The following is a 19576-nucleotide window of genomic DNA, read 5'->3' on the forward strand; positions in this document are numbered from 1 at the left end:
TTGGCCTGGTTAAGTCCTCGTCTGAGTGATGGCCAGAGAGGCGGTGTCGGGACGGCAGATGGCCGCTTTAAGGTCAAAATAAATCACACGACACACAAACAATGGTGTCTGCATGATGATTACAGGTCAGACCTATACTTACATTAACATTAGGTAACAGGTTCAGACACACTGGCATATGTCCGCCACAACCGCTGCTCCTTGTCAGGCTTCTGGGTACGTGATTACAGTTTTTTTCAGTTGCTAACAAGCATTGGTTAATACTGAAGATACCTTTTTAAAACGTTTAACACATCTCATCGCATCACTAACATGCATCTCAACGTAACAGTTCATCTCATTCCCAAAAGTGTTTCTCACCAATGACAACAGACATCCCAAAATAAGATAATCTACAACTCTGGCAACAGGTCTCACTCTGGAAATAAATACTGTCACTCTTAACACACTGAACTACAAAATACTAACAACAGTGAGCATTGCATCAAATATATTTTATCTTTTAGATCTAAATGCTTTTTTTTTCCAGATAAATCAGTATTTTATCATAGAAAAGGTTTTTTAGCACTTTATTGAGTGCACTAAAGTATTTTAATTTGTACTGTATATTGTAACAAGAATGAATAGGATTTTGCTTTGATTACATGTACTGTGTTTAGAGTCTTACAGTTTTTATTAAAAAAATAGATTTTACTGTAAATGAAGAAAAAAGCAGAATCACAAAATTCAAAAGAGGATGCACATAAAAAACATTCTCATCCCTCTCTTCTGCATCTGGCCACATGTTTTCATCAACATCAGCAAACCAGTCAGAGACTGTAGCAGAGTGGTCAGACACAACATTATACCCCACAACATCAAATGTTGTGTTTCTTGACCTTCGACCTCTCTGTACGGTAGGGTCCAATGAGACCAATGATGACAAACCATCGTGGCAGAGAGCGGCTCACAATGTTTGCTCCTCTGACCTGGACATCCACAGACAGCCTGTTTCCCGGTGTATTTTTCATATTTTCATTTCATTTTTCATTTCTTTTTAATTTTATTGTCAATGTTTTCATATGGTTTTCTATAGATTTCAATGTTGTTGTTTTTTTTCCATCTTTCTGTTTTGATTGTGTTTTTAAGAGTTTTGCACAAAGTGTGTTAGTATTTGAAAAATGTGCTGTGAAAGTGATTCACAGTTTGCTCCACATGGACTTCTGTTTTTTACTGAAAAAAACAAACAAACTGAAAATGAGTTAACATTGTCCTTTTTTTTCTTTCTGAATTTAAAACTACCCACAATGTTTCATGGCAGCAGGCAGGTTCAGTCAAAACCAGACTGATTCCAGGAGATCTCCTTTTGGTTCATCTGACACCTGTTGAGTGTGGAGGATTAAAGAGGAGATCTTCTCTGCTGGACACGGTGAGGAGTCAAAGTTCACAGCGCGATTCTGGGACTGTGCCTGCGTCATTATGTTTAATTACAACTGCGCAGGTCACCAGAAGGGCAGTCTGGGCATGATTTAATGTGTGCAGATATTAGGACTGAATATCTATGTATCAAATAAAACTCCTGTAAATTATGAATATTAATGTTATGTTTTGTAGCAACACTAATTTTCACCTAATTTTTTTAATTATTCTCTATGATCTTGCAGGGATAAATGGTACACACGCACACCTCACGGTTAGAGTAGGCTACTATAATTATATTATATCAGATGATTAACACAAAAACAACCAGCACACACACATCACAGCCCTCTGCACTTTGATGATTAAAGAAGTTTTGACTTTTCATTCATTCTCATCAAATTTGAAAAGCTTGTCTTTTCCACTTGTATGAAGCAACATTTACTCGTGGTGTGTTTTTGTCTCACGGTGTAGTCATTACCCACGTGACGCTTGCAGAACACACTGGCAAACACTCAACGCCGCCTTGTCTTTGAGGAAGACTGGTGAGCAGTCAATAGCCTACTCATCTTGTTTTTAGTCATGCAACGTGATAATGATGACATCTTTTCAAACCTTCTGAACATTAGTTAATAACTATTAATAAATATTGAATCATATTTAAATCCTAGAAGGGAGCAGTCACTTTACCTTCATCATGGACAGTATCAGGAGCAACTAATTTGCGTTTCAACACTGTCAGATCAAGAAGCACCTCTCATATTATTGTCTGCTCAGTATCACATCCTTAAATGACAAAGCTTTTCATTATTGCCAGATAAAACGGTGGCACGATAGTACTTTGAGACTCATCTGCGCATGCTGCACCCCCCCCCCCCCCCCCCCTAAAAAAAAAAGAAGAAGAAGAAGAGAAAGAGCTTCTTTTTTCCCTGTTCTACCTAAGACATTTTACATTCATAAAGTTAAATTCCTACATGTTGATATGATGACTATGTCATACAGCAAATTTTGACTCTACACTGGCGCCCACACTTTTTGTCTGTGTCCCATTTGGACCAGGTCCGAGGAAGGACCTGGACTGAAGACGAGCCTGGTGGTCCGGATTCAGGCGACACCAAACACATGACCTGGTTCAGAGAATCTGCTGTGTCAGCGTGTCCAGAGAAAACAATGTTTGAGTTTGACAACATGAAATTAGAGAGATGGAAGAGATGGGACGGATGAGTCATTTTTTATTGTTTAATAGGTCAGTTCCCCTGACTAGGAGTTTCCCTGTCTGTCAATCTCCTTAGCTCGTGTGAATTAGGGCCTGAGGAAGCCAGCCGACACAAACAGCTTTACGGCTCAGGTCCAAGGACACGAGACCACAGACGCTCCAATGTTCCCCTCAGCTCTGAACCAAGTGACCCAGAACCCCACAGAGCACCCTGTCTGCCACGGCGGCTGAACTGGAGGCCGCTCTGAGGACGGGAAGAGTCTCACGAACAGAGAGGTGGTCCCAGATCAGACTTATGTCCTGTGATTTACAGTATGCTCTTAGTGCCAGTAGTGTTTTTGACTGAGTGGAGAGGAGATGAGCCGAGGTAAGGACAGTGTATCTGAACACAGGAGAGACTGTAGAGTAGAAACTGATTCATAGTAGGCCTACTGTTCTGTTCAACACCAACACCTATACATTATATATATTGATGTATGTGTGTGTGTTTGTGTTTTGATATTGACCACCTGCCTGCTTTGGCCTTGAAGATGCTGATTTACTGTGACTCTCCAGCCTGCACATGTTGCGCCTCACTGGATGTTCAGGCTCCTGCAGAGGAAGTCACGTGCTGCAGGAAGCCATGTCACGCTGGCGCCACCCTGTGGGAGAAAACTGCAACTGCAACACACGACAACTTGAGACAGACACCTGAGCCTTCTGCAGGTGATGTGACATAAACTTTCTCACATTAACTTTATGTCTCCAGATATAAGAATAAGAATCCATGTTTAATGGGGCTGAAGAGAAAGTCAGAGTTAAGATGTGACAAATGTTTATCCAACAGGCTTCTTGCTTCACTGGTCCCGTCTTCATAAAGTACCATAAAGCCTATTATGTGAAAGTATTCCACCTCATTTTTCATGCTGATTATATTTCAAATGGTGCAGAGGTTCACACTAATGCATTCCTGTGATTTCATTTTATCGTAGATACATTTCTATTGTGATTTATTCAGTTTTAGAAACACAAATGGGTGAAAACACAAAGGACTGGCGCAGCCATTTTTGACACGTCATCACATAAAAAGTGCCAGTGTCTAATATCTTCTGTAAGAAAGGCCTCAACATTTTCAATTTAAGTAATTCAAATATTTTTGAGGACTTTTACACTAACAAAAATTAAAGATTCAGCACTCAGAATTTGATTTTTGCCAGTGTAATGAAAGCTTAAACACCACTAAAACCTTTGTTTTGGCAGATACACTGTACAGAAAATTCCACCACGCACTTTACATAGGCCTAAATAATCTGGAAAAGTCAACTCAATTAAAATTGACTTGAGATCTGTTTTTGCCTTTAGTTCAAGGGTTTCTGAGAGTCGTGGGGCCTTTCACTGAAAACATTTTTGACCTCAGGATTCATTAAATCCTCCACTGTTACATGTCAGAATCAGTTTACTCAGTGTGAGGTTATTAGATAGAGGTAATCAGACCTGGCAACTTGTAACTTTTAAACTATTTTGTGGCTGGTGTATATCTAATCATGCTCAAATAGGACCGGTGTTTGTAACCATATTCTTTCATGCTGAACTGTAACATTTCAAAATGTATGTAGCAGATGTATCAATACCACCATTTTAAAGAGCATGTTACCCTTTGGTTAAATATTTGTTAATGGTTGGAGCTGCAGTTGAGGCCCTGGGTATTTCTAATTGCTGGTAATGGTGCTTGAATAAAAGTACTTAGTTAGTTCACCACTGTGTTGATGTGTGAGGACCCACCTGAACCCTGAACTCTTGGAGCACCACTAAAAACTCTGCTCTCAAGAACCTTAATGTGCACACAGACATTTCATCCCTTCATCAGTTTATTGCATTAAATGAAAGGCCTGTGTTCATGCAGGGCCTCCTCCTCCTCCTCCTCTGTGCTCCCTCTGAGAATGGGGAGCAGGAATGTGTGATGGGGTGTGATGGTGTATGTAGGCCAGTGATAGGCCTGCCTGCCTGCCTGTGCTGCTCTGTCTTTGGCTTCAAAAGTTCAAGTCATTATTCTCCTCCTGCTGCTATTCAGACGAGGTCCCGTTAGCTCATTGTTATTCTGCCCGAGTGAGAGAGGGAGACAGAGAGAGGCAGACACAGAATGGGAGGCTGACTGCGGGTTTCCAACGGCAGCAGGGAGCTGGTTGTATTGGTCCGGGAGGGGAGCAGAGGGGAGAGGGGAGGAGGTAGGATAGCTGCTGGTGCTGCTGCTGCTGCTGCTGGTGCTGGTGGCGGTGGAGTTGGAGGTGGAGGTGGTGGTGTCGGTGGGGTTTTTTCTTTCTGGCCGGTTCTTGCGGGCGTGAAGGCATGTCGATAATCGGTTCAGTAATGAGGAGAGGTACTGGACGGCACCAAATATCTGACCCCGATTTCTGGGAGTAAGGAGCGGCAGAGAGAGGAGAGAGGGAGGAAAGAGAGGGAGAGAGAGAGAGGGAGAGAGGGGTGGAGGGGGGCATGTGAAAAAGGGGTGGAGGGGAGCTGAGATTTAGTGCTCTGCTGGATGAAACAACCCCCCACTAACTAACGGAGAGGGAAAGTAGCCTAATAGGAAGAAAGGAGGGGGGTGTCCTACTGCTCATTAAACACTCAAAGACGGAGCAGGAAGCTTTTATCGTCTCCAACAATGAGATCAGAAAAGGTAAGTTACTTTTTTCTTTTTTTCTTTTTTTTCTTTTTTTTTATAGTAGCTGAATTATTTGTCACAGTTGCACAAACGGAAGCTGTGCTGAGTGTTTGAGATCAACAGGTAGCTGTGACCGGGCGGCACAGTGTGGACAAATGGCAGGGTGCATGTTCATTCAGGGGGAAAAGCGCTACTGTGCAACTGATTTATGCATATTTCTAATGAAAACGTGACTTTTATAACTTTCTCTCTTTTATTTGGTTTATTTGCATGTGTCTTTAGTGAGTTAACATACTTCCCTAGCTCATCTGTAGCCTTAGATGTATTTGTTGAAATGAGAGGAGATGGTGTGGAAGAAGAAAAGGTCCAGCAGCAGAGGACTGCTGCGGCTAAGATATGAACACATGAACTCATTCATAGAGAAATGCAAGAGGTTATGCATAAATCAGACAGTGTTTCACCTTTAAATAGAAGAGACCTGCAAAACCACAAAAAAACGTGTGTCTACCTAGTTCTACTAGGCTGGAGGTGCTGCAGTTAATGATGAGAAGAATTGTTTTGTACATCAGGTGTAAAAAAGATGTTGAAATAATGTGTTAACCAGAGTCTACGTGATGTCCTCAAGTGTCTTGTTTAGTCTAATGAACTATAAGTTTGATGCACTGGTGATATACACTTCTTTTTGTATTTTTCCTCAATCAAAATCAAAATAGTCGGGGAGTATTTTTCTAATTCAGATCTGCTTATGTGCCTATAATAACTGTTTCTGTATAAGCTGTTTGGTTTTCTTTTCGCAGCAACGTTGGTGGATTTTAAATGCAGTGTTTGCATCCTCTCACATTTTAAGACATTTAAAGAGGCTAACCCACATGAATGCACCTTCTGTATGAGCTCCCCACCACCTGCAGACTGTTCCTGCTGAATCCTGAAACAAACAGCACTTTATTGAGTCATGTGGAGCTTGGATATACTCAGAGAAATGTTTTATCCAGCTTCAATATTTCACTTCATCATCATTTTAAAGCATGCGCACACAGTTATAAAGGCCTTCAGACGAATAAAAGAAGTTAGGACAAAGCTCCCACTTTTCTGACTGGGCTGGGCACTCTGACAAATTACAGACTCCACCAGGATGGCCTTAATGAGCAAGAGTCTGGTAATGTTTTCTTTGTGTCATATACCATTAGTTGATCTGGGTCAACGTTTTCTCTGTAATCTCGCTGTGATAACAAAGGAGGGCTGCACAGGGAAAACCGAGTGGTTCAAGTGGAGTCTTGTGCCATCAAATCCAGACTGGAAATCCTCTGACCCCAGAGCAGTCCCCGTCTTGATCGTCCCTCTCTGCCGAGGAAACGTTGTTGTCGCGTGTTTGTTCAGTGCTCTGACACCTGTGACTTGGACTTGGGGAGCCCATTGTTCTTATCTGAAATGGTATAACGGGTCTGGCACATGAATCTAGGAGAAATATTTGGGTTGTCCTCATGTTGTGGAGCGATAATGTAGAAACTGGCAGCTGAGACTCAGAGGGGATTCATGTGAAAATGAAAACAGTGCTGCCCTCAGACAAAACCCAAGACGGTGTGACATTCTCATCGCTTGTTGTGATGGTTCAGTGGCCTTAAAAGTCCTGCAGCTGCTGCACTGTCTCACACACTCAACACTTCATATATATTACACTGAATAGAGAAGTAGCATATGAAGAGAAAAGGGGAATGTTTTTTTTTCACCTCTTGATAGTTGAAAATGAGTGTTTTTTATGTAGACTAATCATTTTTCAATTAACAGTTGTTTCTGTTTTTACCTGTCTACCTACATGGACTAATTCGTTGTACTTGTGACATATACTTTCAAATCCCGTGACCTCCTGTGTCCTGAGTATGTACAAACCCCAAATATATTCATTTCAGTGTAATATACAACAAAGGAAATCAATAATGTTTGGTATTTGCACTTTCAGCTGAGGTGCAGATAAATACAGCTGCAATGTTCTTTTTCCTCGGTGGAGGTGAATTTGAAAACAATATCCAGTATCCTACATTTTAGATTTCATTATTCCTATTGAAACCGTTTTGTTCTCTTGCAGGACATCTGTCACTACACTAAAGCCTAGAAACCTGAACATCAGCAGGAGGTGACCATACAGACGAACACAGTGGCAGAACATAACATCAGAGGAAAAATGTCCCGAACCGAGGAGGTGAACAAGATGACAGAAAATGTCTACAAGGTAAAACTCCACTGAATGTTGGTCTGAAACTGAAGTAGACGATTATCTCTTTTCTGCTGTTGAACATCTTGAAATGTGGCCTACAGAAAATTCATGATTCAGAGATTTGTGTGTCACATGCACAGTCCTCTATACTTGTAAAATGTAGAGACATTTTAAATGTCATGTTTCCTGTGTGTATCCTCATCAACAGGGCATTTTGGACCAGTTCAACCCCAGTCTGAAGAACTTTGTGACCATGGGGAAACACTACGAGAAAGCTCTGACAGGTTGGTCGAACACTGACCACTTCATGGCGCGTTTCATGTCTGCTTCACATGGAGCAGTGAATCCAGTAAAGTTTTAAATTACCGATTCATGTAACAGGAAGGTCACGGCTGTAATTTAATACAAATTACACAGAGATATTGTTTAATCTTCCATAAAATTTGTTCCTTCTCTTCAGGGGTGACCGTGGCTGCCAAGGGGTACTTTGATGCCCTGGTGAAACTCGGAGAGCTGGCGAGCGACAGCCAAGGCTCCAAAGAGCTGGGTGAGTGGGCGGCCGGTATAGACAGAGAGAGAGAGAGAGAGGGAGAGAGAGAGGGGGGGGGGGGAGGAGAAAATAAAAATGAATTGGCTGTAGACCTAATAAAGTTTACAGAGTCAATGTGACAGCTGGCCAGAAGTTGGAAATAGTCTGGGAGTCTGGTGCATGTGTGTCGGTGAGCGAGGAGATGAAGATGAAGAGGGAATGAGGAAATGCAGAGAAAGAGAGAGAGAGAGAGGCAGAGAGCAGAGGGACAGGGAGAGAGTAGGGTCATTGTTGGGAGATTAACAACACCACATGATCTCATTGTAATGCTGAAAACAGCGGGGGAGGCAGGCAGGAGTGTCGGAGGGCGAGATGCCAGCCACCACATACTACAGCGCTGTGTGACCAAGGGAGGGACTCACAGCTGACGGCCACTTTGTAAATGAGAAATTGTGTCAAAGCAGCAGGTTTTAGGACATTTTAACTGATCTGGGGTTTGGTTCTGCCCATACTGTTGCAAACAGCCTGTTACAAAGCAACACTGATGTAAGATATTTGCAGCTTTCGGCCCTGACCATCCACACACAGGTTAAAGATAGGCTATATAACATCTAAGTCATGCGATAGTGATGACGCCTTCACTGCTCCTCACAGGAGACACGCTGTTTCAGATGGCCGAGGTGCACAGACAGATCCAGGTGCAGCTGGAAGATGTGGTAAGACATCTTATTACGTGCTCATTTCATCACATTCGTTACACCAAGTGATCCCAAGCATTAGCTGATTAAATACTGAAATTGATATTTACATTGCAATAAACTGTATATGATGATAGATGTTTCCACATTTATGATTTTCGCAAACATTTAATGTAAAATCTTATTTAGCAGAGATCAGGAAATTAGTTGACTTGTCAGTGTACTAATTTATTTCATGTGCTACTTTTCATCTTCAACAGTTGAAACTGTTTCACTCTGAGCTGCTCGCCCAGCTGGAGCAGAAGCTGGAGCTGGACATCAAATACCTCACTGTATGTCAACATACCCACTGAAATATCTCATATTCATATTTCTCAATATATTAAAAAAAGTTGACTTTCATTTATTTGCAAACTGTGTGTGTGTAATGTATAACATAATGTACATTATAAGAAATTGTGAAAAATACATAAGAATAATCATGTATAGTTAACCTACAGGTACAATAATAGTAACCTGAACCTGAACCTGAACCTATAATGTCTTTAACTATGGGTAAAAATGTATTATTAAAATAAAAGTGGACTGGAAAGGTGTAGGAGATCCACACTGGTGTATTAGATCCTGTTTCTATCTTCTGACTTCATCAGGCCACTCTAAAGAAGTACCAGAGTGAGCGCAGGTCCAAGTCCGAGTCCATCGAGCGCTGCCAGTCCCAGCTCAAGAAGCTCCGCAGGAAGAGCCAAGGCAGCCGACACCCCAACAAATATGGAGACAGAGAGATGCAGGTGACTGAGAGCGCCACGAAACTAAACATATAGAACAAGTGACCCTTTTCAAAGACATGGATCCTAAACATCTCACTCAGCATTACGGCAGATTAAAAAGCAGAGTTGTGAGAAGTAGGTCGGAGAGTGAATGAGATTAAAGAACAATCTGCCTCAGCTGATTTTTCAGAAAACAAGCAACTTACTGCAGAAACGAGAAGAAACATGAGTGACATAAGAAGCCGAGAGGATTTGGCCACTTAGAGGGTGAAATGTAGAAATCAAAAAGGGAGAGAGCAAGAAAAGGTCACCAGGACAGTGTTTTTCATGATTTGGATTTTGTTATCATTGTTGCACCAGGCAGGAAGTGATGTCACTCCTCTCTCTGTGCGATGTGAATTGAAGGTCACTGTGAACGCTGTGCTCTGGTCTGCGTAATGTTAGGGTTCGTGTGTGGTTGTTGGTGTGACGACGTTCAGGTTTGCAGACTTAAAGTTTTTGTCTCCTGCTGCAGTTTGTGGAGTTGATGAGTCGTCGTCAAGGCGAGCTGGACGTGTTGGTCGCCTCGGGTTACAAGTCGGCGCTCACAGAGGAGAGGAGACGATACTGCTTCCTGGTGGACAGGCAGTGTTGTGTCACCAAGCTGCTCATCAACTACCACTCCAAGGTGATCTGTTTACACTCTGGTTTATTGATGTATTCAGTCAACTCAGCATGAATGTCATGAATGAATATGAATATGGTGAAAAGACCTAAACCACATATTAATGTATTCTATTAACAATGATGTGTAGTTTCATCTGATCTGAGCTCATTCATCTTCTCCATGTGCCATAGATTTTTATTGTTGTCCAAAAACTGCACTAGGTGACTTATGTCTTCATACACTGTCCTGCTACTGTAACATAATGAGATGTGTGGAAAATAAGAAAAATACAATGAGTAAATATTGATAATTCCAGTCTCAGCTTCTAACAGTGTTGGATTTTTTTTTTCTTTTTTAACGTTTTTGATGAACCAGGTGAGAGAGCTCCTGTCCCAGAAACTGTCGTCTTGGCAGCAGTCATGTTCTCAGCCGACAAAACTTCCAGAGCGCGCTCTGAACCTGCTGCGTCACACCGCCCCTCAAGGCTCGGGGGCCGCTGGGATAGCCGAGGCCCTCCGCCACACCAAGCTCGGCTCGGCTCAGCCAGAACAGGTGAGCTCAGGTCCGATGTGTTTGACCTGCGCACTGGATTTAAGTATTTTTAAAAGTTCATAATATCAGACCTTTTGTGTGATCATTCCACATGGTGGGATGAGACACTGAAAACCTTTCAAAACCTCATTGCATTAAACTCCAATATTTATAAACATGTCTACTTTTAGTAGTTCCTGGCTAAAGGTTCAACAACACCATTGTTTTGCAAGACAAAAATAAAATCTCAAGACTTGGCCAGGACATTCTGAGTTAAAGGTGTACAGAAATGGCCGTTTGTCCTGTTTGTCGCGCCGAGTTGTCACGAGCTGCAACACGAGTTTACCCGAGTAAGGAAAACGAATTTGATTGGTCGTTATCGAGCGGGCGGGATATTCAAAGCTTGGGGCGAGCCCGAGCTCCGTGTGTGTGTGCGTGTCTCAGACGTTTGAATGACGGATGACAGATCCAATATCAGTGGCTGGTGAATCGTGTACAGGCTGACGTATAATCCGTGCGCCTGCATTATCCAATGCAAAAAAAAAAATACACACTTTCAGCCCGGATTTACTCAAAAATAGAATTTTGCACAAAGTTTGGCCTACATCGTCTGAAAGATGAGTTATCACATTAATTTTATGACCCAAAGTGGGCTCAAATTCAATTTTCTTTTCTGTACACCTTTAAGCACCAAGGCACTAAACGTTTAACTCACAACTCTGTGTCTAACTGCTCTGCTGGCTGTTGGTTGGTTTTCCAGAGGCTCTCTGTGCAGGAAGTCCCTCCTCTGCTGAACGGAGACTCCAGTCGCTCGCAGCAGCAGCAGCAGCAGCAGCAGCAGCAGCAGCAGCGCTCACTCCCCTCCTCTTCTCAGAGCGACACCGGTCCTCCTCAGGGTTCCCCTCAGACTTTCCGCTCTGCGTCATCCACCGGAGGAGCTGCTGGAGCTGCTGGAGCTGCATCGCGAGGAGCTTCTCCTCAGCACACCAGCACGCCCCTCAGTGCCTCGGCCAGCCCCCTCCCCGACAGCAGCGCCAGCGGCAGCGTCAGCATCAGCCCGGCTGCATCCACTCCCTCCACATCCAGCAGCTCAGCCCAGCAGAGCTCCCTCCTCTTGGCCAGCAACACGTCCAACCTCTCCCCGAGCCTCATCCCCTCCACTGTGATGTCCCTCAGCCAGATCTCCCCCACCGGCGGCTCCCTGCACGGCATGACCCTCCCCATCCCGCACAGCGCTCCTCACAGCGCTCCTCACAGTCCGCCGCTGCCTCACAGCGCTCCTCTCTCCAGGGCCATGACTCCTGTGCAGCTGCTGCACCAACAGGTGGGACCAGGAGGGAGCAACACCTCATCACCATCACACAACCCCTGGCTGCTGAAAACTGCAGATGTGAGCGCTACAGCCACTCTCCCGCTGCCGAGGCGTCCTTCCAGTGAAATCAGGCTTGGCGGCTTCCAGGGTAACGCATGACACACTCTGCCTGTCTTATTCATGTGTGTGTGTTTATCCCCCAAACCCCATCTCCTCATTTTGTTTCTCCGTCTCCTCCGGTCAAGGCTCCAGTCTTCCCAGGATGCTGCCCCTGTCTGGACCTACACGCGTGGAGGCCATGTTTGGTCACAGTCCCGCAGCATCGGAGGGTGGTAGCGTTGTGGGAGGGGCTTGCTTACTGCACTTCCAGCCAGGTGACAACATCACCCTGCTCATCTCTGAGCCCAGAGACGGATGGCACTATGGCCAGAATGAGCGGACTGGACGGTATGTTTAAAAAAAAGTCCCACGCTGCTGTAGAACCTGAAGGGGCCTTTTACCTTTAGCATCTTCATTATAGACAAAATATGAATTTAGGCTGGATCACACCAACAAGGTTTAAACTAGGGTAAATCATGGTTTAAGTTGAAATTCTGTACTGCTGAACCAATTTACAATTATTTGTTGCACCAAAACTTTAAACTCCAATTTAAACTGTGATCGAGAGTTAATTTAACAGCCCGTTTATGGCTGCATCTTTGAGATGGATCGATTCGACTAACATCAAGGTCCTCAAAATAAACTTTATGATGAAGATACATTTTTGTTCAGATACCAGTTCACAAAGTAAACAGTTAATGAGCCCTCTCACCACTCTTTTACATGTACTGGGTCCTGATACTGGGTCTCTATTGATTAAACTCAAGTTTAATTCATAATGGTGCAAACCTGGCTCAATTTAAAACCTGGATTAACCTATTTGAGACCTAGTTTTAATAAACCCTGATGAGATCTTATTCTAAATTAAATTAGGTTAAATAAAACCTTGTTGGTCCAGTCCAGCTCACTGACATAAAACAAAGCCCAAAACATCTACACATTCATACAAAACAGTGGAGACTGGCTTCACACACCATCTCTAATTTGCCTTTTTCGAGCTCTTTATAACATTACACTAAAATGTTCCCCCACAGGAAAGGCTGGTTCCCTTTCTCCTATACTCAGCCACACCACAGCAAGATGGATCACCTCGAGAGGTACGACAGTGGAGAGCAGAGATTGTTGCTGACTTTTGATCCTTTTAATGAGAGAAATGCTTCCTCCACTTCCCATCAGTCATTTATAATCAGTCCCTCTGCCATTATATCTGTAATATGTTGAAAAGTAGGGGATTGTTTCCATGTTGAAACTAATATGCCACCCTTCCCTTTTCCATCTCTGTTCCCAAAAATCAAACATCTCTCATGCCAGACACACGCAAAGTCACAGCAGAGCGACACTTACCATGTCTCTCTCTTTCCACCCCTCTTTCCAACAACAACAGCAGTGTTGACGAATTCACACAAAACCAACACCTCTCCACTCTCATCGTGTTTCCTCTGTCTTATCTTTTTTTCTTGTGTATTCTTTCCTCTCTGCCTGTGGCCCTCCCTGCTGCAGCTCTCTCTTCTTATCTAAAGCTAACAGCACCAGTACCGGACAGCTCGACAAGTTGGTGTCTGCAGGTCTCCCGGCCCTCACCCCAGAGTCAGAGGAGGAGCACTCCCTTCCTCCCCAGAGGGTCAGCACCTTCCGCCCGCGCCCGTACAGCATGGCCGACACCAACAAGGTCAGAAACATGAAAGGTCAAAGGTGTGAGTGAATGTGTCTGACCCTCATTGTTCATGCTAATAAAAGAGATACGGTATAGAATAAAAGTTCTTATTGTTTCTTGTCACTTTCAGATCACCGCAGAACTGACCTCTCCACCACCTTCCCCAACCAGGTAAATTATTAGCATCGACACATACGTAGTTCACTCATCAAGGAGTCATAAGGATCACTAATTACCCTGTGAAAAGAGGAAGCACAGTGTCATCTTTTGATTGGATTTTGATTTGCCTAAACCTTGTAAGAAGAAGCCTCTGTTACAAACTACATGAGGATTTACCAAGTAGGGAGGTGTTTTCTTAAATTGCCCTGTGGGGAAGTTGATTGGACTTAATTGAATTGCATTTAGGATGCTATTAAGGTGCATCATGGGAACTAATGATCCAGTGTTCAACCAACTTTGAATCCCCTTATAAAAACACCGAAGTGGCTCTTTAATTGCAGCCCCACAGTGAAGTAAAAAACACCACCCTATCACCACCTGTGAATAAACAACTCCTCTGTACATAGTTTTTCACATTTTTTGCCTCTGTTAGATTTCGGTGGAGATGTGACAGGAAATTCGCTGAAAGACGGGAAGATGCACAAGAAAGGTCATTGGCTGATCACTGTGACTTTTAGTAACAGGCCACTGAGCTTCCTGTGTTGTTTCTTTCAGTCATATTAATTGTTCATTGTTCATTATTGTATTGTGTCGTTTTTCAGGCCCAATCCATTTGCCCACGTACGACTCAGAAGAACTGTCACCAACGATCGCTCAGCTCCCATTATTGAGTAAGTGGTTGGCAGCGACTCCGTGTCCTGTTCTCTGTCGCTCCATCAAGCCTCAGGTTGAGTCCTGGAAAACGGCACAGTGGTTCATGTTATCTCTTTTAAATATTACTTTTCTTTTCTTTTTTTTGTTTTGTTTTGCAGTTTAATCAAATACAGATTTGTGTGTTTCATGTGCAGGAATAGAATATTTTAAAATCAAAGTATAAAAGTATAAATATGATCGCTGTCCACTCACTGTTTAAACTAGCTAATGGGAGAAAGTAGAAACAGGAGCACTGTGATATCCGTATATTCTGTTTGAGTGAAATGTGGGAAGTACAATAAAAATCTAGGTTAGTTTTTATGATGTTTGGCTGTACTTAGCTTGTATCTGTATCCTGCTCATTATGAATAACTAACATATCTAGGTTTGTCCCAGCCTGTGAAGGAGGCCTCTTTATTCTCTTACTGTTTTACAGTGCAATTTTATGTGTTGACATAACCTTTAATGTAGTTTTTTGTTCTGTTGTGCCATACATAGAAAACCTTTCTTTGTTCAGCTGATCTAGGGACTGGCTCCTAATAGCGGGTTGTTAACTTTCACTTGGACTGTAATGAAGTGTTATGGGAAGAGGACCGGCTCCTACTCTATAAGTGCTATTACAATATTATATTTTTTAGGGAAGCTGCCAGATAGTTGCTTTCTCTTGGTTTCAATGGAAGCAAACTTTTAAACCTTACGTGTCTTTTCTATTTTAAAACTCAAAGCTTGTTTTGCTGAGAGAGACTTGACTTGGCATATTTTAATGAGGTTGGCACCCAGAGTTATTTTGTGCCATTTTTACTTAACATTTACTGAATATGGGCAATGCTGTTTGAGTGTAGCTACACGTCCCTGTCAGTAATATATTATGTTTATTTAGACATTTAACACAACACAACACATTCTGCTGCTGTGAAGTTACACATTGCTATTTTATGAATGTAGATTTTTGGATTACTTTAACAATTTACCTGAGCTCAAAATACAATGTAAAAACACACGCTACCTTAAATAATGATGATTTAAATTAGACTTGTGAAATCCTGTTCTTATTTAACACAGAGCAACTCCTACAAAACAAAGAGACAGAAAATCCCATTAACTTCACAGACACAAATTGTGACAGTTAATAATTGAATGATTGGACAGTGTTATTATTGAAAGAAGTGTGTTTTTTTTTAGAAAGTAGCATGTTGCAGATGGAGCAAAGGCTTAAAAGTGATGGATTTGCTTAGTCTTTGGATTTGATATCTTCTCGATTCCTTTTCAGTTCCAAATCTAAAGCTATTCAACATCTAGGCTAGTCGACCTTAGTTGCACGTTTACCAGCCAGACTGAGCAGAATCTTCAAGAGAGATGTAAAAGCCAAGACACACGAGAGGATGGGAGTTTTACGGGGGGTGTATCTTTGAAAGTGATGAAGAAAGCATACGGGAAGTTGACCAATGTCTCAGCAAGTGTTCATGGTAAACTAGAAATATCCAAATAATATTCTATAGCTCTGTAGTCGCCTCCAGCGAAGTGGTGAGATTTTTTGCGTCTGTGGAAACGGAACCTCTTGTTTTCCTGTTGTAACTGCCTCAAGTTGCTGTGACGTTTTAACACCTTTAAGATTCAAGAGATCACCCAAAAGGTGTTGTAGAGGATCATCTCTAACATCAGCTATATTGCTTTGAGTAGTACGTCATCATTAGTTAAAGGTGACAGCAAAGTGATAGCGCTAACGCTTCATCAGTGCTTGTAAATTGTGCATTAAACAGTGTGATTGTATGACTTTTATTTGACTTGTTTTCTATAATATTTCACTTTGGTGGAACAATTTGACTTTGAAGAAGCTACAGAATGACATATTCACCTGCTTTGGTTTGAAATGTGCTGAGAATATTGATTTATCTAGACTTAAACCTTTGTATAAAAGTAACCTATGACTGTTGTAGTGATCACCTGAGATCCAGAAAACAAATTATTTTTTCTAGAGGGAACATTAAAAAAAATGTTTAAGGTGTTGAGATGAGTTCATTTAAAAAATAACATAGTATACAGTATGTGCAACATAGCACTACATTTGTAATGTGTTACATATAATAAATGCATGGGAAGATGATTAGAAACAAGAAATTTGTGTTCTAAATATTAACTAATTACAATAATTTAACAAGAAAATTTTGGTAAAATGAATACCTACAGTAAGTATTCTTGGATTGGTATCCAGAAAAGTTTATGTGCAGATGTAGGTGTCCTAAAGTTGTCTGTGTATTGTCATTTGTCATTGTCTGTAACCTATAGCAGAATGCTAATGTGCAAAACACATGTTTATGTTTGTGGTAACGCTGATGCAAAAAAAAAAATCAGATTTTTTTAAATCTAAAGTTCAAAACTCTTCTACCAAAGTGAAATATTGTGTTAACACTGTACACCAACTTTATACAGTTATTTGGTTCTTTAACACTAAATGCAGCAATGTAAACAGACTGACAGGCTGGTCTTTGAACTGCATCAAAATGAAACCCTGTTGACTGCATACGATATTTTATTATGATTACGATGACTACTGCTGAGGAAGACATTCTTTACCTGAAATACTGCATATTGACATGTTGTGAAATAAAAGTTCTATGAAAGAGATCTGTCATTGCTGTTACTGTGTACACATGTATCTGAGATTTTTGAATATTTTAGTAAATGTGCATTAACTGCATTTAGAGCATTAATGTGTGTTAGTGGGGCCTGGCATGCACAGTACATTACAAAGCCTAACACAGTTATTATAACATTGAATACGGTCCTATATTAAATGGTTAGGCTTAATTTTTAAGGGATTTAATGAGGCCCTGTACCACATATTGTTCTACCACTTTTCCAAGTTATTCATGTAGAGCTATGCTGGTATGAAACAAGGAATTCATTTTCAAACTTAATCGGATTCCAGCTTTGTCATGCTAAGCCTCATCTGAAGGATCGGGGTTGTGTCGAAGCTTAGTTTAAAAATCAGCTGATCAGCTCTTTAAAAAGACTTGAATCTCTAAGCTTCAGCCCACTTCAACTAAGGCAATTAGACTAAGAAAACTGTCTGAACTCTTAATGCGTTCAAATGTTATAGCGTTTGAAAACATGAATTACATCTAAATGTATCAAACAACATGACACAAAAGTAGAATTAAATAGACAGTCTTTATTGCGGGACATTGATCGGCGGAACAGCTTTACAGACAGATATGAACAAGAGGAAAATCACAGATGTCGATTGTGAGAATGCAAAGTTACAGCTTTTTGAGCCATTCCAAGTTTTCTCCTTGAGGGTCGCTCGGATGAGCTGGGACATCAGGCATGTTTCCATCATCTCGTACAGGGACTGCATCAGGAGAAGAAGGAGAAGTAGCTGTTATATTTGACTAAGCATGAACAGGTATTTGTTTGGATGGTTGATACTGAAGACAGCTCGCTGTAACAAGACAATAGTGTTTACCTGGGTAGTTGTATGGCACAGCTGAATTGATCATTCCTGTGTACTTTGTGATGGGGCTGATGAATGGCAGAGCAATGCCTGAGAAAACACAACATTTTATTAAGATGAACACATAAAGTACAAATTACACAGAAGCTTAATGTTTGAGGCCCCATCAACAGCTCACATAGAAACAAAGACTAAAGACAGTGAGTACACAAACTACTTCAGATTTCTCAGCAGACCACTGATGCTGCCCAGCAGCAAAATTATAAGAGAATAAGAGGAAACAGCATTTGGTTATTGGGGATCTCCACCACAGAACAGTGAATATGTGGAGACCTCTCAAGACGGCTAGTCATCTAATCTTAACACATTCACACCCTTGTGTGAACTCTTGTTGCTTTTGATGGTGTAATAGATATACCATAATATACAGATAAACGTGACACCATATTTGACTTTCGAGATGAAGATCAGAAATGAGGGAATGGTTTTCGTTGTTATGCTGTTGTTTTAATTTAAAGGGACAACGAGGAGTTTTGGAAAAGCGAAGCGTTTTCACACTACATTTATGAGCCTCCGCGCGCACCGTACATTTCTTTGACCGGGCGCAAGACGGACTCATGTTTTCATTCATCAATAATTAAAGTCAGAGGTTCAAAGAGGTTCACATACCACCGTAGTTCCGACCATAAACGGCGATGCGGCTGCGTTATTCTCATGATTCGCAACGAAGGAAACGCTGGTCGGCTCGACCAGCACTTCCGCCACCACTAATAATAACAAAATAACGATAGAGACAGAACGATATATTTATCGAAAATGGGCCCATTAACAAGTGTGGGTAACGGAGATTCATCCACATTAACGTGAGACTTTTTTATAACCGAATAGAAACTCCTCGTTGTCCCTTTAAGGCAAAGTCCTTCACGTGTTATTCATTCAATTAAATGACAATAAGCAGAACACTGATGACATATAACATTCATAATGCTGGTGAAATCTTACGGATCTGTCATTTGAGATATAGGCCATATTAAATGTTGCTGTAAATATAACATATCCAAAGCTTTTTTTCATTGTTGTGTTCTGTCATCTCTCATATCTCACTTTTTCCGAGCTAACGTTAGATTAAACAAACAGGAGGCTACTGACCGAATAACCCAATCGCACATGAGGCCATGATGACAGGCTCTTTATTCCATGCATTCTTCAGGAAAGCCCCGATACCTGTTGATGACAAAATATGTGAAAACAGGCAGGTTAAAATCCTCCACAGCAGAATATAATATAAACTCACAGTGAGCTAACGTTAGCCACCGCTAGCAACACAGCCAAGGTCACATTTTTCGTTTTGTTCGGACTGGATATCGTTGTGTGAAAGTAACTCTGACACTCATTAGACATCATTTAGACTACGGAGAGTATTTATTTATGTAATGTGGAGGGCGCATTTAAACTACTTTCACCGTCAAGGTGTACGAAAGATGACAAAATAGTCACATACCCGCCATGTTGTCTGGTGTAGTTGAACAGAGCGGAGGCTCACGGGAAATGTAGTGCTTACTAACTG

At 41.8% G+C, this 19576-nt stretch overlaps 2 protein-coding genes across 2 annotated transcripts; one reads left to right on the forward strand and one right to left on the reverse strand.

Moving 5' to 3' along the window:
• Nucleotides 1-7434: 7434 nt before the first annotated feature.
• Nucleotides 7435-14537, forward strand: LOC310999519 (BAR/IMD domain-containing adapter protein 2; the record flags this gene model as incomplete). The annotated part of the gene is made up of 14 exons (XM_083989977.1): nt 7435-7482; nt 7676-7751; nt 7928-8014; nt 8651-8712; nt 8955-9026; nt 9345-9482; nt 9976-10128; nt 10483-10659; nt 11399-12098; nt 12196-12397; nt 13084-13146; nt 13550-13718; nt 13834-13874; nt 14465-14537. 14 exons carry the CDS (start codon nt 7435-7437, stop codon nt 14535-14537), a joined length of 2061 nt encoding a protein of 686 aa, XP_083846103.1.
• A 3170-nt stretch (nt 14538-17707) lies between these two features.
• On the reverse strand, nt 17708-19575 carry ndufa3 (NADH:ubiquinone oxidoreductase subunit A3). Its single transcript, XM_083989998.1, has 4 exons — nt 19511-19575; nt 19159-19233; nt 18022-18099; nt 17708-17907 (listed from the first exon to the last, which is right to left on the reverse strand). The coding sequence occupies exons 1-4, from the start codon at nt 19515-19517 to the stop codon at nt 17816-17818; spliced, it is 252 nt and encodes an 83-aa protein (XP_083846124.1). The 5' UTR covers nt 19518-19575; the 3' UTR covers nt 17708-17815.
• Nucleotide 19576: the final 1 nt, after the last annotated feature.

This window comes from Trachurus trachurus, assembly GCF_905171665.1.
Source record: "Trachurus trachurus genome assembly, chromosome: 16".
NCBI lineage: Eukaryota > Metazoa > Chordata > Actinopteri > Carangiformes > Carangidae > Trachurus > Trachurus trachurus.